Genomic DNA, 26405 nt, shown 5'->3' on the forward strand with positions numbered 1-26405 from the left:
GGTTTAACATGTTAAAACATCAGCATGTAGAATCTCTGATTGACCATTTGGGGCTCTTGGACTATTCTGATTTTTGTTTTTTTAATAGCACCAATATCAGGCTTTGTGAAGTCATCTGGTCACCACTGCAGCAAGAAATTCTGTTTCCAAAATAGTCAGGTGATCTTTGATTCCTGACTACTGTGAAGTCAACATTTTGATTTCACATTCATCCATTCAGTGAGTATCCGCTGAGTACCTACCATGTGCCAGGAATTAGTCTAGGTGGTGGGGACACAGCAGTGATCAAAAGAGACAAAAAAAAAATCCCTGCCTTCATGACTCTCATTCTCTTGTTGGGATAAATCTAATAATAAACAAGAAAGACAAATAAATAATATGTTAGATAGTAATAAGTATTCAGAAGAAAAAAGTAAGCAAGGAAAGTGCCTATGACCTCTAAGGGGAAGAGTTAACTTTCAGATAAGGTTCTCCAGAAAATCTCAAAGGAAATGAACTTTGAGTCGAGACCTGAAGGAAGGGAGGGAACAAGCCATTTTGTCAATACCTGGGGAAGAAAGCATTCCAGACAGAGGTGAGAACAAGTACAAAGGCCCTGAGGCCAGCATATGCCTGATGGCTTCAAGAAGTGAGGAGGCAGCCCTCATGGCTGGAGTGGAGAGTAGGATGTGGAGAGTAGGTGACCCGAGAGGAGGGAATGGGCAGATCTGGGAATACTCTGGCCGCTGGGAAAGACTGGAGGTGGGCAAGGGGGAGTCAAGGAGATGGGAGACAGGTGCTAGGGCATCCTGCCAGGTGCAGCAGAGCAGGTGTAAGAAGTAGTCAAACACTGATGTGTGTGGAAGGGAGAGATATGAGATTTACTGAGAGACCAGAGGTGGGGGGTACGGGAGGGTCAGGGCCACACCACAGCGTTCAGTGTGAGAAGTAGAATAGCCATTTCCTGGAATGGGGGAGCCTGCAGGAGGGCTGGTGTTGGGGCCCAGCTTGAGTGTGGTATTTGAGCATTTTCTCTAAATAAAGCCCATCATTGAGGGCCTGGCTGTGCTGCTAGCATACAGGCCCGTATTCACTTGTATCACCAAGGACGTTAATCTACCTGCATATTGCAGATGGTCTATTCTTCAGTTTGAGATCTGAGGAATGGAGTTAAGGCATCCAGGACAGCAGCAGAAACGGCTGGCCATGGACCCACTTGCCCAGCTCGCACAAGCCTGACTGTGCCCCCAGGCCCTAAGCCTGCATGCTTATTCTCATGTGGACTGCGGGGGTGAAGACCTGTGCTACCCTGAAGCTAAAGGGGAGATTACCACCTGATGCAGGGGCAAAGCCACTGACTTTACTTTCTTAGTGAAAGTGGCTGAAAAAAGGTTAGAGGCCACACGGGTCCCAGGCAGCAGACCAGAGACAGAAAGCCCACCTCTGCCTAGCCCAGTGGACCCTTGCAGCATGGTGTGGGTCTGACACAGCTCCCCAGGCCCCATGCATGGCTTCACTTTAGGGCATCCTGCCCCTTCTGACTGGGGCAACTTCACTTCTCACAGGGATTTGGGGTGTTTTTGATTCACAGGTGTATTTTTGAATCTCTTCTATGTATAGGGCGCCGGGGCTGGTGTGCTTTTCCCGGGCCCCCGGGGTATGCTGTGCCGCCCTAGCCCAGCACCAGGACCTCTGCCTCCTTGTAACTTGTTCTCTCCTCTCTGCCTTCTGTTTTCTCTTTCTTCCCCAAATGTGCACCCTTGCTGCCACCCAGCCTCCGCTGTGATTTCCTTTTCCACTGCTCCAGGGCCCTCTCCTTTCTCTTTAAGTGGCCACGTGGCTGAATTTGGTTCTTGGTCCTGTGATCTTATCCCATCGGATCTCAGACTGCTGTGGGCCCCCGGTGACCTGACCTAACCTCTCAGCTGGAGAAGGAGCCAGCCAGAAACTTACACAGGTGGTTAGGTAGCTTGCTTCTAGGTCACGGTGACTTTCCGCCCAATTTCCAGGGAGAAATTTGGCCTGCTTCTTGAGCAGACAGCATTGTGAACCTACTGGTGGCATCTTGGCTGCCCTTGAACTAGCCCCCTGGAGACACAGGTCCCCTTCCCTTTTAAAACAAGTCTGGGCCTCCTGTGTCTCTGCTGTCTGTTTTTACAGACACTTTTCCAAACGGTGAAAGATGTTTCTGTGTTGTGAAGAGTCAAGTAAAAGAAAGATTCAAAGTGCTAGTGGATGGTGACAGTGCCACGCAAAGTTACTGAAATAATGGGCATTTGATTGGGGTGCCTGGGTGGCTCAGTTGGTTAAGCATCTGACTTCAGCTTGGGTCATGATCTCACAGCTCATGAGTTCGAGCCCCATGATGGGCTCTATATTGACAGCTCAGAGCCTGGAACCTGCTTTGGATTCTGTGGTCTCCCTCTCTCTCTGCCCCTCCCCCACTCACACTCTGTCTCTGTCTCTCTCTCTCTCTCAAAATAAATATTTAAAAAATAATAATAATTTGATCAGTTTGCCACTTCTCACTGAAGCTCCGTGTGGAGGGGGGTGGGATTCGGGAGAGTGAGGACAGGCTAGGAGTATGAACCCAATATGCATTTTACCCTCATGGCCTCCCCGACAGACGTTGGCCATGGCCCACTCTTTGTGTGTCCTTGGGAGGGAGTGGGAGAGACAGTAAACTGAAGTGAGTCCTCATCAGTAGTTGGTTGCTGGTCCACTGAATCCATGGAAATAGCTTTTTATTGGTGTTTGGGTTCACATTTACGTTTTTGGGTGACAGTAGGCATCCACTGGACACTTTTGGTCGTCATCACTGAAACATGGACCCCGTGTCCTGGAACGGGTCTGGGAAGCTCCCCGGGGCCACTTCATCTGCATCCTCTCTTTGATTGATGGGTGGGGCAGGGATGACGTGAGGGTGAAGGTGTCCATGCCCCATCCTTTCCTGGCCAGGCTGCAGCCTCCCTTAAATGGTGAGAGCACAGATGTGTCACGCCCGGCACAGACCCATGTGCGGGGATGATCGTATTCTCCAGACAGACTCCTCCAGTCCACCCTCCTCACCCCACCCCCTAAATTGAGTCATGACCGTGGACAGAGCCACTTAGCTCTTTGGCTGATTTACACTGGCAAGTTTTCATATTTGTCTTAAGAACAAAACATCTTAATCACCCTTTGCAGGTACGTAACTTAGAATCAGCAGGAAAAATATGATGCACAGCAACTGGACAGAGGATAGAGAGGGAGGAGGGAAGGAATAACATGTGATTAAAGCTTTTACCTACAGAATCTGAATCCCACCAGAAGCCCCTCCTGTGTCCTTCAGGAGAAAATCCCCAAGGCCCTGCAAGATTGAGGACCCACCTGGGGACAGAGGGTCCAGGTGGGAGGGGTCAGGGTCATAGTGACTCATCTATGGATACAGCAGTGTCACCGTAGAAGAGGATCAGGCTGAGTGGTTGAAGGCATTGGCTTTGGAACCAGATGGGTGAAGATTCAGACTCTGGCTCTGTCACCTGCTACTTGCTGGGTGACTTCAGACAAGCTGCTTGGTTCCTCAAGCCCCAATGCCTGACTGATGAAAGAGCAGTAATGATATCCACAGGCAGGACCGCTGGAGTACCGAAGCAGTGACAGCCAAAGTACCCAGCACCTTGGTGGACACTGGAGAGCTGCTTTGGACTCAGGACCATGTGTCCCTGAAGCTTCTGCCCTTTGCTCTCGAACACACAGCCTTCCCTCACTGAGAGTCAACCAGATGGGCAAGTGCGAGTATCATTGCCTGGCCTGCTGCCCCTGACAGCGTCCTCTCCAGGTGTGGCTCTTCGTCCTCATGTCCCTAGGAGGCAGGGATGGTGATAGTCCCTGCCTAGGCTAAAGAGAGCCCACAAAGGGGGTCACCGAAATTACCTCAGTGGGATGCTTACAGACCAGATCTGTGGCTTTGCTTATCCAGAAACTAGAATTTGGTGTTTGACGTGGGTCATGCTTGGGGACTGTGCTCCAGGGGGCAGTTTCACAGGGGGCAGATTAGGGTGGACTCCTAGGGCAGGTATATGTATTAACCGTAAGAAATAGAACTGCCAGGTGGGTAGAGTTGGGACCAGAGCCTGCATAGGAGGCCACGGCTCCCCATTGCCTGCCACAGGGCAAACCCTTAATGCCTTAATGCATTTTGCAAACTGCATAATGCAGTTTGTAACCCTTAATGCCTTAATGCATTTTGCAAACTGCATAATGCAGTTTGTAAGGGCCTACTTGTCTCAGTCCTCGCCTTCCAGCCTCCTTAGGGCCTCTACACTTCCTGACCCCGTTCCCTGTTCCCGTCCTCCCTCCCTGCCTCCTGTATCTGCTCACCCTTCAGGCTTCCTCACCTAGAGAGGGTGGTCTCCCTGCTGGGAGTCTTCCCAGCCCCCCATGTGACACCCTACTCTTTGTGTCCAGTGTTTGCCACAGCTCCGTTCTCCTGGCTCTCAGGAAAACTCTGGGGATCTAGGGGTGCCACGGCACCCCCACCTGACAGGGTGCCCGGCCAGTCAGTACTTCAGCATGTGTGGGTAAATACATGCTTCCTGTTTTGTGAGTGTGGCATGGGATGGGGTGCCCTGAATACCTTTGTTGATTGAAGACAGACTGGCCGAGTGAGTGGATCTTAAACTCATGAAGTGTGAAGTTCAGGAAGGGAACTGTGCTTTTATTGGGGGAGAATAATGAAGAGGCCCAGGGAAGGAGGGATTGGGAAAGGGCACAGTAGAGACCAGTACGTTTAAGTCAAGCACTCACTCTCTTGTGCTGGTAAAAGGATGTGTCACTCAAGGGAGCACCTCCCAGGTGCAAGAAGAAGCAGAGGAAGGAGGGTCTTCTTCTCTCAGCCCCTTCTTCGATCCTCAGGGAAGTGCTATTTCTTCTCTGCCTCTCTGTGTCCTCCTCCTCCTTTCTGTCCCCTGCTTTTCATTCTTGGAAAGATGCAGGGAAGAAATTAATGCCCATCAGGATTCCCCCCTTACAGCAGGTGTGAGCATCACTGAACTAGAGCAGCCTATAAGAGGGAGGGTAGGTACCACCGTCAGCCGGGAACGAGGGACAGACAGGGTTTCTGTCCTTCCAGAAATGCTGTGCAATACCCCACACATGGGAACAAGGAGACTTGCACAGAGTAACCATGGGCTCCCAGGGAATTAGAACTTCCACTGAGATGCTTAAGTACGCACAGAATAACCACCTGGGTCACGCTGTCAAGCAAATCATTATTTACTTGCCACTTCTTGAATGTTGAGTACCTACCTAGAAAACAGGCACTTAGGAAATCAGCACTGAAAATTTCCCTTAGAAGATTTATAATATTTTGCTTCTAAAACTCATACGCAACCTTTAAAGAATACCTACCCCTATGCTCCCAGGACGACCGTGCATTCCTCACCTCACCTGAGCAATCTGCCTTGCTGTACAGTGTGTTCATGGACACATTTTTTAAATGGAAAAGGACCTCTTTAAATGTAATTTATTATTTGAGTCAGTTTGAAAGGTCACTTTACAGAAAATTTCCGTAGGGCTGTATTCTGAGAATCTCCTCTAAGAGACTTGTGTTCTTAGGGTAATGGTCACTTCTTAATGTGCTTTGAAAAGGTTGTTCTTCCTTCCCAATTGACCCAAGAGGCACCTTGTCTTTATTTCTGGAATGATGGAAGACGGCACTCAGGTTAGATTCCGACCTCTGAAGCCCAGCCCCCCGGGGAAGCCTGGCTCAGTTATCAGAGGAGTTCATCCCAAAGCCTCCACTTACTGAAACAGTGGGACTTTGGACCCACGTTTCTGAGGTTAGGAAACTGGTTTGTTTACATTAGCTCTTACTGATAAGTCTTTGTGCTGACCCTGAAATGTTCAGTTTGGGTTCCAAGAATAAGTCAGGTGTTTATGATTGCATGAAGAGGTTAATCCTGAAAAGTGACAGAATCACATTTTCTGTTCTCAATTTTCAGTGCCAAACTAGTTTAGAAATAAAGGGCACCCTGGCTGCTCTAGGCTGATTTTTGGCCACCAAATGTATGTTAAATTGGCGCACTGTAATTTACATATAATCATATTATCAGTCTTTCGGATTCAAATCTCTATTTTAGGATAATCTGGTTAAAATCTCCACGTCACAAACTGTGTAGATTGTAATTTTACAAATTGAGGTTATATTAAGTGATTATGCTTTATCAGAAATTAGAAAAATTGCCAGGGGCTGTGAAGTTTTCTGAGCCAACTTCCTAACAACTAAAACATGCAGGTGGACGATTATCCTTCTATCCTCACTGGATTAAATCCCGTGGGTTCCACAGAGCGCTAGCCCCCTCTGCTGGCCAGTTCTGGAATGACATTCTCAGTACCAATAGATAATAAAGTTTTTCCATCCGGCTGTGCAAAATCACAGCCCTTGGCCCGCCTGCAGTTTTTGTTATTACCATCTCAGATAGTACAACGGAGCCAAACAATATCTCCACAGAATTATCATTTCATCCACAATATTTGGAATAAAAACCTAAAAGTATTTACATTGTTGTATTTAAACATATTTTTGAAATAAGTTTTAAAATTGTTATTCACTGTAAACAGTTGCTATCTGGAGAAGCTTTAGCAGCCATTAAAAACCAAAGCTGTTGCATCACAAAGGAAAAACACAACCGTTAGGGTAGAAAACAACCCCAATGCATAGAATTAGTCTGTTTGGGATGGGCTCGGTTCTTGGCCACCTGCCACAGAAAAGTAACGCAATGACCCACATGGGGTTCTCTTTACTACTTCACTCATCAGCGCTTGTAGCATTTTGAGAATTTATAATTTCGGGTGTCGCCAGCAGGTGTCTAAGGTTTCCACCAGTTATGAAACAAGCCTGAAAGGAACCCAGTGACTATGAAACAATTAGAAATTTTAAATTTTTTAAAATTAATTTATTTATTTTGAGAGAGAGAGAGGGAGAGAGAGAATCCCAAGCAGGCTCTGCACTGTCAGCATGGAACCTGTTGTGGGGCTCAAACTCACGAAACCGTGAGATCGTGACCCAAGCTGAAACCAGGAGTCATATGCTTAACCGAATGGGCCACCCAGGTACCCCAACAATTAGAAATTTTAAAATAAATATTTCTTTCATTTTTGCACTGTGACCATTTGGGGTGTATCTTCTTAAAAATATTTCAGGTACCCATTGTTCAATGGGAGACACTTTTAAAACAGTCCAGAAGGGTGATGTCCAGGGCCCAGGACAGAAGGAAAATGCAGATGTCTGGCCAGGCAGCCAGGGGCTGCTTGGAGAGTGGTGAGTCCTTCATGCCCGCGTTTGGGGTGTTGGGAGACTTGCTGTGCTCTTAGCTCTGGTAGTGGCTGTTAGATGGCTTTCACCACATTCTGCTAGATCCATCATTTCATCAATTTCCGCCTTTTATTAGCTGAGGCCCCTGCTGGGGAAGAGGCCAGTGCTAGTTGTCACCCTGTGGATACATTTCTTCAGAGAGAGGGGGATGGCACCTTGAGGGAGCTGATCCAGATTGCCAGCGCGATTGTCTCCGGGAAGCCCTGAGAGAGAAGCAAATGATAAAATGTGCCCCCAGCAAAAGGCCCAGAGCTTAAAAAGTAATCATCTGTCCTTTCTGTTCTTGCAGTGAGGGATTCCAGCATCTTCCTTTCCCTGGTTAAATTTCCTCAGCCTCCTTTTGTTTGGAAACATGTTTACATTTCCAAGGAGGACCATCTGGCCGCCATTCGGAAACATAAAGACGGGTCAAAGGAAGCAGTGTGGTTCCACACACTTTCACAAATAAAATCGAGCCAGACTGGCCGGTGACTCACACGGTATGCCCCTTTGCTCTCAGGCAGCTCTCCTGTGAGGCCTGTGACCTAGAGCCGGCTGGCAGGAGGTTCTAGCTGGGGTCTGGCTGAGTGTGGTGCTGAGAAGCAGGAATTAGGGTCACTGCCCCGTGGGCAAGACAGAGCACATGCTTGGAAGATAATACATGCTTGACTTGTGTTCACTAATACTAGACTTCTGTGCTCTCTTATGCAACTTTACTCAGTCAGCAAACGGCTAACAAACATGGATCCCCTGCTTGTGTCAGGCCCTGTGCTCAGTGATGATAAAGGTGAGATGAGCCACAGGCACGTCCTACCCTCAGTTTTGCACAGTGGGCTTGGGGAGACCCAGAGGTCCAGGAGCAGTCACAGTGCCAAGTAGCAAATACTGTGGTGGGGGAAGGTCAAGGGGTTTGGGTAGCATGGACCTTCTCAATGGGCATGAGAGTATGGGGATGGCAGGGCACAGAGCTGGGCAGGTGGGGTGGGGTTGGTCATGGAGGGTCTGTGCATTGAGCTCAGATACCCATACTTTTTCCAGTATCTTCATCAGGTTCTTCATCAGATACTTCCAGAGGCCTCTTCTGGTATTTCCTGCCTTTCTCCACTTCATTCTGGAAAATGGAATACTCTACCAGGAAGAGAGCGTTGCCAGATAAAATACAGAACCCCCAGTTAACTTTGAATTTCAGATAAACAGCCGATAATTTTTCAGTAGAAGTCTATCCATACTATTGTATTATTCACTGCTTATCTGAAATTCCCATTTAACTAGGTGTCCTATGTTTTATTTGCTAAACCCGACCATGCTTAAAAAAATCAGTATAGAAAAGAATGTATTTATCTGACTAAATCTTACCCTTTGAGGTCATAGACCCAACCAGGGGCTGAACATTAATTAAATCAAAGATGTAACCAAAACTATGTCATTAAGGCAAAAATGCAAGAGTTATAAACCTCTGTGCTAACTTAAGATTGTTAAATTATGATTTATATTCTATAAAATGGGTTTGAGTATGTTGCATGCATTGATTTTATGAGAGGCTAATCTTCCTACAAATGTACGTACAGAATATTAAAATACAGCTACTGTGTCATAAACTTGAGTGATTTAAAACTTATGTTCTAGAGGTAATCAAAGTTGTAATTTAGTAATAGTTTTGATCATCTTAGGATACAGAGGCATTCGGTGGAGATGATTTATTTAATTGTCCTCTCTTTAAAAACAGTTTTGCAGTGGGTTTTGCATTGGCCCTCTTTTCCTGTGTAAACTCCCCTGTGGTAAGCAGAAGATGAAAGCATTTTGGTTCCAAGGGCGGCGGCACAGTGTGTGTGTGTGTGTGTGTGTGTGTGTGTGTGTGTGTGTGTTTCTAAGCAGGGAATTTAGAGCCTAGGGGAGAAGCATCCTGAGAATCTGGCACTATTTTCTTTCTTTTCCCTGCTTCCCACAATATGAAGGGTGGTGTGGTAGGGCCTGGTAACCCAAGGAGAAGGGGAGAAGGCCCGGTCCCTTTCTCTAGTGACTGCTGGGATGTCATACTGGGGTGTGTGTTCGAGTGGACAGAGGCTGTAGGTTTCTCAACAGGCGAGTCACAGCCCACCCACCTCTGGGACTCCTCCCTGAACAGCTACAGGCTGGCCACCTGGGCCTGCATGGCTGAGGAGGTAGGCAGGGCCAGACGGCCCCTCTGATACCCAAGGTGGCCTGTACTTTAGGAAGTTGAGAGAACAATTCTCAGCCTTGACTACAAGTTGTCCCTGACTCAGGCTGATGTGAGGGATCCCCCTGCTACCACCCAGGCTTTCAGAAATGTCCTCACTCATGTTTGGGGGTGTCCCTGGCTCCAAGAAATGTGTGTTCTGGTCGTCTTATTTTAATCATATAGTTCAGGAAATTAATTTTATCATGATGTAGTCTTAGTCAATGACTTGTCTGAAAAACAAACAACCCTTTTGGGGCACCTGCGTGGCTCAGTTGGCTCAGTTGGTTAAGCGCTTGACTCTTGGGTTTCGGCTCAGGTCATGATCTCGTGGTTTGTGAGTTCGAGCCCCACACGGCAAAGAGCCTGATTGGGATTCTCTCTCCCTCTCTCTCTGCCCCTCCCCCACTCACTCTTTCAAAATGAATAAACTTAAAAAATTAAAAAACAAAGCAAAACAAAAAAAAAAAGAACCTGTCTCCTGCAGAGCAAAACCAAACCAGAAATGAAAAACTTAGATTCAGAAGTGACAACAGTTCTGGGGTTCTGGCGTCTGGTTTGGTCGTGACTCAGGGACAGTCATGCTGGGTCACACGAAGTATGGAGAAGAGGCCAGTGCCCATGAGAATCTCCTATTCCCCTGTCTCTAGGACCCCGATGTGGAGAAACTGAAAGGGGAAGGTTTGTGTCCTTTACTGTTCCTGGGGAGAGGGAAACGTACCCAGGACCTCCAGGCTGCCAGCTGTAGTATTTTACAAACAAAGGACTATACTTTCTAACAGCCCCTTGGGACTTCTGGTAAGTGTAACAAGGATAGATATTCAGATTCCTGAAAAGTGCTGTGAGTCATACCCACTTTGGGTTTTTCTGGTTAAAGGTCTGATTTTTCCCTTCCAAACCCAGCATTTAAATGACTTGCCTAAATATGGGCTCCATTTACATATGCCCTGCAGTGAGGTCAGCTGAGGCTGGCAGGGCAAGTCCTTCCACTGTGTGGTTGAGGGTAGGCAGGTCCTGGGGAGCCTCCCCTGGCTGTGGCCACCACGCTGGCAGGGGCTGAGTGGTCCCCAGCCAGGCTGTGGCCTTGTCCAGGGTGTTTACAGGGCTGGCCCAGACTGTCCCATTCAGAGGAGACTTTGATATGGGGCTTACACCTACCTTCCCCACTCATTCCACTGTCCCCAGCCTGCCTGACTTCTTTTGGATGGACATTGTCCACTTCGGCACATGTGTAAATCATTCAATGGGTCACCAAAACTCAAAATGAGGTTTAGAGGAGGGCTTTCAGGGTAGGACTAAGGAAGTAATCCCAGACATCTTTTATGGAGGATGGCGCAGGGCATCCTTGTCATGGGATGCCTGTTGTTCTGTATTTAACTTAGGGGCACAGATCTTGGTCTGACTTTTTGGCTTTAAGGCATTTCTGTCTCAATTCTAGGACTGGTCGCCATAAAGGATGCGCATGATATAGAGACCAGGCTCAATGAAGTGGAGAAGTTGCTGAAAACCATCATAAGCATGCCGTGCAAAGTAAGTAGCATCTGGGCTGGGCTGGAGGTGGGAGGTCAGGACACATCCGGCCAGCTGCCCCCTCCCTGGGGGGGTAGGAATAGCCAGGGGAAAGGAAGATTTTTGTGGGGTGTTATGGCTCCATTGTTTTCTCCTTGGGGAAGAAGCGGGAATGAAGGGCCAAGGAGGCATTGAGTAGGAAGAGACAAGGTCCTTCCATTGTCGTGGTCTTTGCTCTCTTGCCTCCACTCAGAAGCCCACTCGTCTTGCAGCAGGTGTTTTGGAAGAGGGTGTATGGGAGCCAAGAAGAGTGTTAGTAGATGAAGTTTGCAAGCTTCATGTGGGGTCGTGAGGAAGAACCTGGACTCTAGTCAGGCAGTCACCACTTGACTACCATAGCATCCGTTTCCTCACCTGTGAACAGGGAAAGTCGACACACCGCAGTTTATTGTACAGTGAAGGGACCTGTGTGTGGAACACTGGCACATACCAAGCGCTCAGAAAAACTCACCAGCGTTTCCATTAACCCCATCCTATCTGTCCCTGGGGCCTTGCATTTTTGCCACATGGGGCCCAAAGTAAATGAAGAGTGTGCCATTATTGAAGCCTCATCAGTGTGGTCAGTCCCACAGAGCGTCTGAACAGTGCGGGGACATTAACATCAGGTGAGGCTGCCATGATGGAGGATGAAGTTGTAGTAATTAATGTACTTACTCCCAGTATTCTAGGTCAGAAGTTGTGCTCACCTTCTTTGAAAGATCTCCTTTGGATCAGGTGTTAAAAAATGACAATGTCCATAAAATTCAACCCAGCTTTCAAAGCCCAGTGAAAATATCAGGTAAGAGCTACAGGGAAGGCATGGTGGGGGGCAGGTGCTGCTGTTGATGGGTGTGGTTTCCCAGAAGCCCTTCCAGTTCAGTGTCTGTGTGGTGGGCACCCCCTTCTATGGGATCCAGAAAGACAGTGCAGCAGAAGGGGGAAGATAGTGGGTGTAGCTGTGGCCTGATTTTCATGACACACTGCGTTTTCTACCTACTGACCTGCATTTACACTTTTCCTGTTTCCAAAGTGAGTGACATGGCATGTAAATTGGAACTTACCTAAGAAATAGCATAACGAGAGGCCTGAGAGGGTGGCTCAGCTGGTTAAGTGTCTGACTCCTGGTTTCGGATCAGGTTATGATCTCACGGTTCATGGGTTTGAGCCCCGAGTCAGCCTCCACACTGAGAGTGCAGAGCCTGCTTGGGATTCTCTCTCTCCCTGTCTCTGCCCCTCCCCTACTTACTCACTCTCTCTTTCTATCAAAATAAAGAAACTTTAAAAAAAAGATATGATGAAAACATTAATAAGGCTTTTTGAAGCGAACTACTGTAATCGGGAGCCTAGCGTGCTAAAATAAGATAGTTTCTGTAAGGTGGCAATGAATTTGGTTTTAGGGCACCCAGGACAAACAGGGAAGCCAGTTTGGGTATCACCAGTCTTGATTCCGGGCCATGCCTTCTAGCCCCGAACAGGCAGATGTCCCAGCGGCAGGAAGAGCGAATGGTCAGCTGGGAGGAGCTGCTGGCTGGCTCAGCTGTGGGGTGGATGGAAAGGGAGGGCAGGCCTGGACTTCACCCTGTTGGGTAGCTTTCTGAATCTAGGTCACACCTGTTGCTAGGACAGTAGAGTTTTATTTTTGCAGTACGATTGTGGTGAAGGCTGCTGAGGGGCATTTTGTGGGGAAGAGAGCTCTGTCCTGGGAGCCTCAGCTACGGGGCTCCCCCAGGCAGTGGATCTATTTCTGAATGGAGGATGGAGGAGAGAAGGAGGAGCAGTGGAGGAGGAAGGCTCAGGAAGTTGATGAAGAAGAGTCCACAGATGAGAGCACATCTGAGCCCAGAGCTAGCTCATAAGAAGGCATGGGGGGTTCATGGTGATGGGGAGACATAGGACAAATCAGGATGGTGGCAGCCGATATCTTTGGTAGAAAAGTGTCCTTACTGAGCTATGTGTCACACAGCAGGGTTGAGATTCCTAGTTGTGTGTGGTGGCAGTGTGGACAGGATGGACAAGTCCTGGGGCTCTGGAGTGGAAAACACGTTTGGATATGGCTACATGTAAGCAGGATGGCTCTTAGGCCTGGGTTTGTTAGGGTCTGGTGCTTTTGATGTCTTCCTGTGTGTTCTTAAAAGAGCAGGGTTGTTTGGGCATCTCTCCTTAGCTGGCACCTGGCACCCAGAAACTCCTTTATAAGAGAAATGGCAGTCACTTATCTTGGTTGGGTGTCTACGGACCCCAGTCCTGCAGGGCACAACCAGGACTCCGGGAACCTGTCAGTCATGTTGGGCTTTACTTGCTGTCACCGGGACTGTGGGCAAGTGTCGTTCTTTAGCCCTGAGCAGAAAAGTCCCAGAACTAGTGTCTCTGTTTTGCCTTATTTCTTTCTGTTTTGAGCAAATAGGACAACAGAGAGCCACAGAACCCTTTCAGACCTTGTGTTGGTGGCTGAGCTGCATGGAGTTGCTTCTGATTCATTCCTGGAGTGCAGCAAGCTGGAACACTCCCTTTGTCTCTGTGTTCTGTTTGTACCTGTGGCTTGGATAAACACACGACCCATGTTTACCCTAATGGGCTGAGAGTAATGAGGTGAAAATTAACAGGGGTAACTGTAGTGTCCCAGGTGAGATTTGAACTACATTCTCTGGGTCTATTTGCGAGGACTCAGGACAGGTTTCAGCCTGCAGGGACACGGCAGTAGGTGGAAGAAACTGGAACAATTTTGGCTCCACACAGAACGCTTTGTAACAACTGTGCCTGCCTAACAATGAAGTCTGTAAACATCTATTGTAAGTCTGTGCTGAAAGACTTACACTCCGTGCAAAGGCCAGGGGGCCTATCAGAGGCATCCCTCTCAGGGTTAGCAGGCTGTGAGAAGCCTCTCCACCCCTCCAGGGCTAAGATTCTCTGACTCCTGGGGATTTTATCCTGTTCATCAGCTCTGATCTATTGGGCACCAAGTCTGGGGCTTCTCCCTTGGAACCTTCCCAGGTTTCCCATCTTTGCTCCAGGAGTAGCCAGCCCTCACTCTGTCTGAGTGAGTGCTTCTCACCATAAATTAGTGTGTACATGTGCAGGCAGTGAGGGGGCATTCCCCAGGAAGTAAGATGTACTTTCATTATTCACAGAGGGAGGAAACCAATCCAGTAAGACAATGAACTATAGTAAATTCAAAAATACTTTTCAGTGAAACTTCTACTTACAGTAACACAAACAGCCCTTTTGGGAACTAGCCTGCACAGGGGTAAGCCATATTATGCTGGCTGGTTCCCCTGTGTGGGTGTTTATGGATTCGGGGAGCCTCAGGCTCTGGAGAGCATGGCCAGCCTGGGAACATGCCCCAGGACACACCCTGAATACTGAGGTCGGTCATAACTCTGACTTCCTGGGCTCACCCATTTTCTCAAGACCTTACACTCATGGTAAAGGCCAAGTGCCCTAGTCATTCCAGGCATGCCAGAGTCTGATCCTGTCACCAGAGAACCCTTTGCTCCAGACCCTCAGCCTCCCCTCAGTGGGGCTTTGCAGGGCTGTGGGCCCCTGTCTTCCCTCTGCTCACACAAACTCTGCCTGTCTGTCACATCCTGCTAAATTCCATTCAGTGGTAAAAACCCACTAAATTGCACTCAATCGTGAAAATGTCCTTGCCTCCTGCGACTCACTGCACCCTTCCTCCTCCTCTCCTGTCTCATTTCTTAATGTCTTTTTATGCTGTGGATGTGGCATTTATGGAGGTGGCACCATGGGGGACAGGCACTTGACCTAGGCTGTCAGAGGCTTGCTTCCCTTTATGGGTAGGCAGGCACACAGCCTCTTCTTTCTCCTATTGAGACCGCCTTGTGGTCGGGGCTCCACTAGATGGTGCCAGGCGCTAGCAGTGTGGGAACCACGCCACATCCTGGGGCCCAGGCAAGGCAGTCAGGAAACTCTGTGGCCCCTTCAGCAATGCTTTGGGCCAGTACAGCCTTAAACATTCTTCATCCTATGTTAATCTAAATGTTTATGGAATAAAAAAACCCTAAATGTTCTTTTCTACACTGTGGCTGTGTCTGTGCTTTTAAGCATAAACCCCACCTGAGATCTGGCTACTTGGACTAATCAACATAAGCCATAAAAATCTAATTATTCAGGTTTGGGGGGCCTGGAAATGACCTATAATTTCATATTTCATTAACCAAACATCTGTACAATCTCAACTCTAACTTTTACCTTAAAAGGTTAATCCGATTAGCCAATTAATAAAAAGGTGGTGCTTTGGATTTTGTTCTATTGCTGGACTACACTGAAAATATAACGGGAGAGAGGATTTAGATGGAGGGTGGCTACGCTATGAATGCATTCAGGACTGAGCTAATGTCTGCTGAAAAAAGGAATGTATGAATTACTGAACTGAAGGAATGATGGCCTAGGGGACGTATGAAAACATGGCTACAGATAAAAATATAGAGAAGTTGCCACTGGGCAAACACCACAGTAGTACAGTTGACCCTTGACCAACATGGGGGTTAGGGCACCTACTCCCCACAGTTGAAAATCCGTGTATAACTTTGACTCCCCCAAAACTTAACTACTGGTAGCCCATTGTTGACCAGAAGCCTTACCAATAACATAAACAGTTGATAGCATATATTTTGTATGTTATATGTATTACACACTATATTCTTATAAAAGTAAACTAGAGGAAAGAAAACATTAATAAGGAAATCATAAGGAAAATACATGTACAGTACTGTACTATATTTATCCAAAACCAAATCCACATATTAGTGGACCCATGTAGTTCAAATTTGTATCATTCAAGGGTCAAGTATAATTGTTGCAGTAAAGACCCTATCTTTCCTGTTAAGATAGTAGGGCAAAGTTTAAGGTTTTACACACTCTCAATGCATCTCCCCTGGGTTATTTATTAACTACAAAGAGAAAGAGTAAATGTGGCAGAAACTTCTTATGCAAGTGATCCTGATGAACATCCTGGAAAAAAGGCCTGTTGACATCAGACACCCCCTGGCAGGATGCATGGAGGGGACACAGGGTCACCCTGCAGGATTCCTGCCTGGAACGCACCACCTGGGTCACATCGCAAAAGCATCAGGCAAATCCAGGGACCTTCGATAAAACACCTCACCAGTCCTGCCCAAAGTGTTACTTTCATGAGAGATGAGAGGAGAGATCGAGGGACCATCAGAGGTCATACAAAACTGGGACACAGCAACTCAAGGCAATAAGGGATCCTGGATTGGGTCTGGAACAGAAAAAAAAGAGGGACATTAGTGAAAAAGCCTGTGACACTCAAGTAAGGGAAGTATTTAGTTATATCCAGCTTTCTTCACAGCACCATAGTTATGTAGAATATTAACATCAGGAGAAGCTGGGGGGAGCTCCATGAGAACTCTGTACTATTCTTGTAACTTTTCTGTAATTCTAAAATTAGCTCAAAATAAAAAGTTAAGAAATGGCAAAGCAGAACTCTTCATGTGAAAAAAAAATATGAATGCAGAAAAGTAGCTTGAAAGTGAACGGCTTCGTGGAATTAGTCAATTATGTGATTAAGGCAATTACATTGGCCAGTGATTTTTGCTATAGGTACTAAGCTGACTTCTAAGAAATTCACATTTTAAGTATGTTTGAAGATCGCCTTCAGAGGTTAGCACTTTTCTGTAATAATAACATTTTCTTTGGTTCTTTTTATTTGCTTGACGTTAGCAATAATGATACCATCATTACCATTTTTCAAGCCCTCCACATTTGTTAGATTCTTTACAAATACCATCTCATGTCATCTCCACCTAGGTCTTTTAGGATGGGCACCATTATTCCCATTTTGCAGATGAAGAAACCGAGCAAGAAGTAACCTGCTCCTCATGCACAAGTAGCAGAACTAGTTTCCAGCTTGCCTTGTAAAAAATTAAACCACATGACTATGTACAGAGGTTTCTTTGCATAAGCAGTTAAGGGATGATTTGTTACAAATCTGTTTTGGGGGGCTGGCAAAGATTCCATGTTTTAGAGTTCCAAATTTCATATTTAAGAAAAATTAGGAAGTTCAAAAGTTCCCAAGCAAGGTAACTCTTCAGAAACATGTTCAGAAATGTTTTGCTGCACGTACATTCGTTTTCACTTGTAGGGTTTTCCCCTCCAAATTCCCTTAGCAAAGGGGTGGGAGAGGGGCTGGAAGCTATTAGCTGGCTGAGGTTTTATGTGCTTCTGAGACAGATTTGAGTCAGTTAGGAAAACACAATAAAGAAAGTGGTTCTGTGCTGCCATAGATTTTTATTTGAGCGGTGATGGAATCTTAATCTTTCCTGTTAAAAGTTAGTCATCTTCAGAGTCTGTTCACTGAGACTTTGGTAAACATCTTGTCTCACATAGAAATGCTGTTGTTCCCAGAGGCTCCAAGCACTGACTTCTCCTTGGATTTGGATGCTCCTTCTCGTGACTTTAGGCTCTCCATGCTTGTTCTTGCACAGGGAAGGCAGGTGGGCTTCAATCCAGAGGGGTGGGGTGGGCAGGAAGAGCAATGTGCTGATGTCACCCAGAGTGTGATTAACTGGGCTGGTGTTTCAAAAGACCAAAGGCACTGGACCTGTCACTTCTGCAGAAAGTCAGGAGGAAATTTTAGCAATTACTTGGCAAATCTGGTTGAGGAAGAGTCATTTTAGTCCTGTGGGGTAAGGAGGAAATCTTCTGTTTTTCTTTGTTCATTTTTGTGTGGTTTCCCTAATTCTCTTTGTATGGAGAAAACTTTGAAGAACTGTGAACCAAATACCTAGAAAGATTAAAAATAAACAGGAAGTTGTAATTATACTTATGAAAAAAGCAAATCCACACATGGGAATAAAATAACCTAAATTATAACAAGATATAAGAAAAAAATATAAGGAAACAGTCCCCCAAACAATTGCATCAGATGCCCACTGAGACTGTGGATAGTGAGGAATGTTCTTGTTGGCTGGGCTGGGCCAGTAGGAGAGGAAAGCTATTTAGAGCTGTGTGTGTTTCTATGTGTTAGACCTTGAATGGGGAGAGGATAATCCTTTGAATTTGAGAATGCCCCAGAAATTTGGAGTCTATTTTAAGCCTTTTTTTTTAAGTTTATTTTTATTTATTTTGAGAGAGAGAGATAGAGCACAAGCAGGGATGGGGCAGAGAGAGAGGGAGACAGAATCCCAAGCAGGCTCCACACTGTCAGCACAGAGCCCACCATGGGCTCGAGCTCACGAACCATGAGATCATGACCTGAGCTTTGCTGTCAAGAGTTGGACGCTTAACCAAGTGAGCCACCCAGGCACCCCTTAAGCATGTTTTTTAAGATGAAGTAAATAGAGGGCCTGATTTGAGAAGACAGACAAGGGCCACAAACATGGAGCTTAGCTAAGAGCTGAGGTTAGGTGCTAAGCCAGCCTCACAGAGAGATGGAGAACTACAACAACAAGGAGAACTGGTAATGGCTACCAGATATATTCTTGGAGTATGTTTAATCTACTGAAGTGACAAGAAACACATTCCTGGGGAAAGGTAAATAAAAGCTACGCCAGATATTACAAGTGAATCAAGCCACATTGGCTCCTCATACTTAAATGGACCAGATGACGTGATGGAATCTGGAAGTTCATGGGAGTTCAGAGCAGAAAGGATCCTTGGAGATCACCCAGCAGTATTCTGAAACTTTCCAGTTGAGGATACTGAGTCCCAAGACCATGGAACTCATTGTTGGGCTGAGGTGCGGTGTCCAGGCCCCAAGCCAGTGCTGTTTCAGCTACCACACATTCACACATCCCTTTTCTTTCCTCTCCCAGTGCTGGGTAAGCACCAGCCTTCCATCCTTGGAAGCTGTCCCCATACAGCCAACATAGGCATATGAAGATGTATTCTTTGTTGGCCTTTTTAAATTACCAAGATTTGTGCTTACAGGTAAAAAAAAATCAGTTTGTTTATAGAATTATATAAAGTAAAAAACTGAATTTGCCCATTGGTTTAAAGTGCATACTGATCTCAGGGCACCTGGGTGGCTCAGTCAGTTAAGCGTCCAACTCTTGATTTTGGTTCAGGTCATGATCTCATGGTTAGTGTGAGTTTGGGCCCCACATTGGGCTCTGTGCTGACAGTGTGGAGACTACTTGGGATTCTCTCTCTCCGCCCTCTCTCTGCCCTTACCCTGCGCGCACGCTCTCTGTCTCTCTCTGTCTCAAAATAAATAAATAAACTTAAAAATATATATGTAGATAAATAAAATGCATACTTATCTCATTTGATCCTCCCAGCAACCCAGAGTGGTAGACAGTGTTATCCCCGTCTAAGGCACGGGGGAGACTGGATACCCTGTGCAGAGCCTCATGGCAGTGTGTGCCAGACCAATAGATGTGAGCTCAGTAGTCTTTCTACCCCAGCTGTAAACGAATGGGGAAGGCATTTGGGGAGGGTGCTGTACAACCACAGCATCTTTCTCGGGGGAGTGATGTGGCTTTTGGCTTGCATGGGGTCCACAGGTGTGGTTTCTGTGGAGGTTGGCATCAGCTCCTGAATCTGTGTGGTAGAGCTCCAGAATGGGCCTCTGGGGTGCAGAACGTTCTCTCAGAGCATGGGGGAGAATCTGGGGCAGTAGATAGAGGGGGAAATAGGGAGATTGGTATAAGCTCAAAACTTCAAATTCTGGCCTCTCCTGAATATTTACTTTGTTGCTTTCATTTTTCAGAAATCATGAGGTCCAATGGATTTTGCTTAGCAAATACAGAAACAATTGTTATTGACCACAGTATACCAAACGGAAAAGACCAACACCTGGGTGTGGATCCCACAGAGCATTTGTAAGTACATTGATTTGAATATAGTTTTATAGAAGGGCTGCCTGAATGGTCAGCTGGTGCCAGGGACTGGATTTCTCTCCCCAGACAGAGCTCTAGAGGAAGTAGATGTGTCCAGAAACATTGAGCCATCCTATCTGTATTTGGATACTTATCCTAAGTGTTTGCCTCTTCTAGACGATGGTGAGAGCTTGATTCATAAACTTTGTGGGACCAAGTGGCTGGTTGTGAGGGGGCATTGAGGAGAAGTTGCCAGGCTCATATTTGTGCTGGGCCCTGAGGGGCTATAGGGGCCATAAGCCTCTTCATTCAAAGGGTCTGGTCTCCTGGGATGGGAAGGAGTGTCACCTGCATGGTCTTACATCGCAGGGCTGGAGGTTCTCCTGACTTTGAGGTGGCCTCTGTGTGGCTCACAGGCTAAGGCCTGGCCCTGCTGGGCCTGCTGATTAGTGGAGTCTGATTAGTGAAGGTGGGACCACCAAAGACACCACTGCCTTCCCTGTTCTTCTTTCCCCTAATAATGGGGAACTTTGACCATGATAAGTGCTCTAGGAAAGCCCAACCCTGGGGTCCCTAAGGGGCACCTTCATCGTTGGTTCACTTCCAGGTCATGTCCTTGGGAGTCCTTGGGAGGCAGCTTGAGGGGACATCACAACTTGGCTTCTGTTGACTGTCAAGGCCAATCCCAGGGCTCTTCCTGGTTGTGTGAGCTTCAGAAAGCTATTTAACCTCTTCTGGCTTCTTTTCTTCAAAGTGGGGCCCACTCTGCTCTCACAGGGTCACTGAAAGATCTCAGATGGTGACTGTGAGACATTTGGCCCAGGAGCCCCTGAAGGCAGCTCTGGGTGCTCAGGGTCTCCCTGTGGGTACATGGGCAGCTCTTCCTGGGATCAAGGGGCCTTGGGGTCCTACATCCTGCCCCACCCAACTGAGCTGCAAATAAAAATGAACTAGGAAAACTCATGTGCCGAGACATACCCAGACCAGCTGAATGCAGAACAGAGCATGACCCCAGGATGTACAGGTGACTGGAGCCTCCTCTACTGGACTCTTCCTGTGTCGCAGAACACAGCAGGAGCCCTGTCCAGCCCATGGAACTGGCTCTGGCCAGCAGCACCCACTTTCCCAGGTGTCTCTTAGGTGGATGGCACAGGGATCCCTCACAATGGTGATGTCATGAAATACTTGTTTAAAAGGATATGCTGGTGAGGCTGCAAGGGGTGGCCCTTCTCTGAAGTGCCATTGTCTCTTCTGCATGCCTTGCCATGACACCACATGGCATCGCACCCACTGTATGTGTATATAGGTAGCTCATTAGTTCTTGACCCAAGGGTCCTCCATGCTGGCATGGGGCTGGCATCATGGGGGAACAAGATGGCTGTGTATTAAGTGGGTGACAGGAAGGAGAGGCCCTTTACCTTCACAGGAGGAGCTTCTGGAGAGAGCGTGTCTTGGTGGAGGAGAAACAGGTGGAGACCCTCCCTCATCACCCTGCAGGGCCCTGGCTCTGGCCCCACAGTATTCCCAGGGGGGACCATTTCCATCTTCAGGAGGCCTCAGGATGCCATCTCTGCACCTGGCCAGATTTGACAAGCAAGTTGAACCTGTGGATAGTTTTGCCAAGGAGAGGCACGCAGAGAGAAAGCAAGGGTCGTCGTCACGTGACCCCCCCCCCCCACCGTGGCTTTGCATGGACAAGCATGACACACCCCCAGTATGTGGCCCCCTGGCTCCAGGATGCCCAGCTGGCAGGAAGCCAGCAAGAAAAACCTCTGTGATCCCAGAAAAGCTTAACAAAGAAATGTCTGCCTCCAAATGGCTCAGGGGAGCATTTAGAGGAAATTCCTGACTCGGGCTTGCCAGGATTTTCTCTAGGTGCCTAATGTAGAGCAGCACAGCTGAGCTAACGGTCTGCTGCTGGAGTCACTCAAGAGCAGCCTGTTTTAACACTGCACAGGGCTGCAGCAGGGGAGGGGGGTGATGATGGGACAGGAGGTCGCAGAGATGACGTTTGAGTAACAGGGCTGTGCTTCCCTGCCACAGCCGTCCTCAGTGGTACCCGGGAGTTACCATTTGGCCCTGACACTGGGAATTTGGTGCTGTTGAGCCTGCCAGTAGGACCAGTGCTGTAAAGCCAAGCAGACAGGACAGAGACCCCACTGCACTCAGGGAATGGGGGACGGGATATGCCTAACACAGATGTGAGTCAGCGTGACAGTGGGGCCTCTGCCTGGTGACCATCCTAGCTGACTGGAGTGGTGCCCGGGCTCCCAGGAAACTCACTCAGGGATGAGGCAGCCCCCACCCTGTTCTCACAGGATAGGAGCAGAGGTATCTGCTCCTGGTCACTCACCTTCCCCAGCCTCCCAGCCTCCCCTCCCAGCCTGGGTTTTCAGGGTCACCTGATCTGAGGGCAGGCAGTGTAGGAAGGGTGAGAAGTTGTCCCCACAGGGCTGTATCTTGGTCCTGTCCCTCCCCTGGCTTGAGCCTTCCCCTACACCCAAGTCCTCTTTTAATTCATTCCAATGCTGGTTTTCCGGAAGAGACTTCACATCCTGTAATAAAGTTGGAGAGTTGGTCTTCCCTCCAACAGACATGCTGCCTGGCTGGCTGTGCACACTTGTGTCCATGCTACATCTCTTTCTCCGAAGCCTGGAGCTACCACCTGGACGGGCAGTGTGGGGAGGAGTAGCTGAGCCCCCAGCCCTTCCCCTGCGGGTGTGGGGAGGCCCCACGCATCCACACACACACCCCTCACTCTGGAATTAGAGGAAGACATGCTTCTGTGGCCTTTTCTGTCCAATTTCGAACCTCCTCCAACACTTTCAAATTTCAGCTTCCACTGAGAGGAAGCCTGCTTCCCTGGGAGCCCCACCTCTGAATCTGCGGGATTCTGCCCAGTGTGCTCTGCAGGCACGGGCTGGGCTCCTTCTCTGCGCCCAATGCAGCCCCCTGGCCCCCTGGCCGGTGCAGCCAAGCAGACTCCCCTTGCAGTCTCCTTTGCTCGGTTCGTACCCTTCCTGGTTAGGCCAAACCTTTCCAGGTACAGCGGAGCTCTTACAGCTGTACTGCTTAGGGCCGGGAATCAGCGTAGGGACACAGTGTGCACTGTGGCCCCCGCTTTCCTGGGAGAGCCGAGGGGGAGCCTGCATCAGCCCACCTCTGCCCTGCCCCGCTTTTTTGGGACTGATCCTTAGCCTAGGAAAGTGGAAACAGCCCAAGCAACTTCTCTGTTTCCCTTCCTGGGGAGAGTGTCCTTCAGGTGCTTCTTTCTCTTTTAGGAATTTTTTTTTTTAATTTGGAGTCTTTTTTTTTTTTTTCTAGCTTAGGAGGCCTTGTCTGGGTTAGACAGGGATTGGAAATGGTTTCAATTCATGGGGGAATGTCAGGAAGGTGTTAGTCACCTTAAATTTGGCGTACACATTCACCTGCCTCCCCTCCCCCCAGGTACACCCCCCAGTCAGATGAAGGCCCCCTCTAGGAGGAGCCCTCCCTCCATGAACCTCCCCTGACCCCTGCCCTGCCCACACCTCTCTGGACCGCTGCTCTCAGTCCCCGTAGTCCCCTGTGCACGTGTCCCAGGGATGTGGTTAGGTTGTGAGCTTGTGACCACAGTGGCTTCTCTCACTCATCTTTGCTGTTGTCTGCGTTCCCACAGACCCACAGACCCACTCCCTGCCTGGCTAAGTGCTGTGTCCCCAGACACAGAATGGATCCCTAGATAGAGAAAAATAATCACTCTGTGAATGAATGAATGCCTCAGTAAATATTGGCTAATGAATACAGATAACAGTCTCTAAGGCAGTAAAAAGCAGAGCTATCACAGTCTTTAGAGAAGGGTCCATTTCACCTAATTAATTTGTAATCATGGTTCTTCCCCATACTTCATGCATTGAAAGGACTGTGCCTGTTGGTCTGATGCACCTGTGTATCCTGAAGAGCATTGTGGACAGGCCCTCTCACAGTGTTTGGCATTGACCCTGAAGCGCCCTCTTGCCAATGACCTTCTGCCCTTTATTTCTCCTCTTCAGTGGTGGTGGGGAGTCAGTGAGCCAGCCCCAGCCCTCACCTCTGGACTTTTCCATTTCAGGTTTGAGAATGGCAGTGAGTTTACCTCAGAGCTGGAGGATGGCGATGACCCAGCAGCTTATGTCACCAACCTATCCTATTACCACCTGGTCCCCTTTGAGACGGACATTTTGGACTGAGTCTCTATTGGGCCCCCACACTGCTCCCCAACCCTTGACTGCTGGTTCGGCACTGGCTGCAGTGGGCAGAGCCACTGCCCCAGGCCTGGGCCAGGTGGTGCCTCTGTGGGGTTAGTGCCCGGGAGGCCCAGGTGTCCTGCCAGTGTAGCAGCAGGGTTTTCTGGAGTGAGGGCTGACTCGCAGGTCAGCCAGGTCACCAGAGTCCTGCACAGCCTGCTGCTTCTGAGGGCTCTTCTCTCTGCACCCGACACCACCAGCCTGTCTCTGCACCCCTGGGACTTGCTCCTCACCCTTGTGTGGGAGACCCACAAGTGCCTGCAGGACATGTGGGTGCCAGGGTAGACACCCAGGGCCCGGCCAGGTTCCTCCTTTCTCCATGACTGCTTCCTGGAGAGGAGCCTTCCTCTGGGTGCTGGGGGCCCAAGGCCACCCGGCCACCCTCACTCCCCACCATTCCTTCATACAACAAGCACACAAAACATTGCCTGTGAGATTGTGTTGGGTTGCCAAGTTCTGGACGACATACACGGGGAATGTTAGGTAATCCAGGATTTCCCTGGGAACCCGGATGTGTGGCTTTCATTTCTGTTTTTCATCTTCTATCTGGAAACTGTGGGTTTTGTGTCAGCCAAAGGGGCTCTTCACAGAAGAGTCATTGTGAATGGCGCATATTGGCTGTGGAGACAGGGGAAGCCGTTGCTGAGCAGGTGCCCGTGAGCAGACACTGAGAAGTGCTGATTCTCCTCAAGAGGAAGAGAGTTCCTGCTTGGCCTGCCAGCCCCTCTTCAGCCCTGCAGTGTGGGGTAACAGTGCCGTAACCCCTGGACCGCGGACCGTGGGAGGTTCACCTCTCCTGCTGTATACCAAGCTCTCAGTGATGTCATGCCATATTGACCTGCAGGGGGGGATCAACAGGAAAGCACTAAGTCTCCCCTTTGCCCCTGGGTGGGCGGGTCTGGGTTCTGTGTGCTCCTCTCCTCATGGTGTCTACTAACGACCAACATTTGCTAATGTAAATACTAGTAAATTATTGAGAATCCTAATTCTTTTACACAGTCTGTTTTTTAATCTATTTTAATTAAATAAAGTGTATTACTCTACTCGTGGATTTAAGATGTTTGGTGTGTCAAGGTTTGTCTCTTTTTATTCCGTGCAGTCTCAGAGCTGGCCACGGGGCACTCTGGTCTCATTGTTCTGCAGGAAATGTGTTCAGTTCTCACCCTAGGAATAATCTGTCCAAACTGAAATGTGAGCAAACAGCTTGTTTTGTGTGTGTGTGTGTGTGTGTGTGTGTGTGTGTGTGTGTGTGTGTGTGTGTGGTTGTTTTTTTGTTTTTTTGTTTTTTACTTCAGGTTGTCCACCTTCTCCATGTTCCTTTTGGCAGTCCCAGGAAACCTCCTCCGTGACCCAAGTGCATAGCATATGGGATTTCCATGGCACCTACATTTCCCTTCTGCCTTCCAGCTGCATTTGGTTTAATACACCCTGCTTTCAAATAGGCTGTTGGGTGGCTGATGGCGGTTGACCAGTTGCCTTTCTTATCTTGCAGGGTGAAGTGCATTCTTTCCAAGGATAGGGCTGCTTGCCTGCCAGTTAAGACTGGAAATCAATCACCACATTTAGTTAATCACCACCTAGATTTCGGTTGTTGATCCTCATTATCCCTGTTACCCAGAAGTGCTTCTCCTTTCTGTCCAGCCACTGTCAGACAGCTGCCTGTGGTTCTCAGCTGACTTGGACTGTATTTCCCCATCAGGTCCCAAGGTTGGTTCCAGAAGCTCCCTATCTGCCTTCACTGAAGAAGCTTCAGTCAACACACCGTAAGATTTCTCAACTAAGAGTCAGCTGTTGGCATATGTTTTTCTATGAAGCACATCAGAATATTCCCTGGTTTCCTTCCCCCCCCCCGAAAAAACACAATGTAGGCTTATTCTTCATGTTCCCACATTTGAAACAGTCAGAAGTACAGATAAATAGTTCTTTAAGTGGCATGGTAACTGGTTGCTGGCACTCAACCTCACTGTGGGAAGGTCAGTGTGGAGCAGTGGGGACTGGAGCAAATGCACAGCTTGTGCACTGTAGAAAGGGACCCATTCCCACCGCTCAGTTTAGCGGACTGTTCCAGCCAGTAGTGTGAGCCCAGTGTGGCCAGTTCTCCCAGTTTTTCAGTAGGAGCTGGAAATTGCGACTTTTCATATGAAATATTCCAGTTTTGAAGGGCTACAAAAAACAACAGTGATGAGAAACTTTTCCAAGTAAAAGAATAAGGAACTTTGAGCTTCTAAACCATCAGTTCAGAGAATCAACACCAGAGGAGTTCAAGTTCATGTGGGAAG

General features: G+C 48.2%; 1 protein-coding gene across 1 annotated transcript in view; it reads left to right on the plus strand.

Annotated features, from left to right (window-relative positions):
• Positions 1-25182, plus strand: part of PXDC1 (PX domain containing 1) — a 28739-nt gene extending 3557 nt beyond the window's left edge. The window contains exons 2-5 of the mRNA XM_019831569.3: positions 10951-11042; positions 11742-11859; positions 19753-19864; positions 23952-25182. Of these exons, the coding sequence (XP_019687128.2) occupies positions 10951-11042; positions 11742-11859; positions 19753-19864; positions 23952-24069 (440 nt within the window). The 3' untranslated portion in view covers positions 24070-25182. The remainder of the gene's footprint in view (positions 1-10950; positions 11043-11741; positions 11860-19752; positions 19865-23951) is intronic.
• Positions 25183-26405: the final 1223 nt, after the last annotated feature.

This window comes from Felis catus, chromosome B2, assembly GCF_018350175.1.
Source record: "Felis catus isolate Fca126 chromosome B2, F.catus_Fca126_mat1.0, whole genome shotgun sequence".
Taxonomy (NCBI): domain Eukaryota; kingdom Metazoa; phylum Chordata; class Mammalia; order Carnivora; family Felidae; genus Felis; species Felis catus.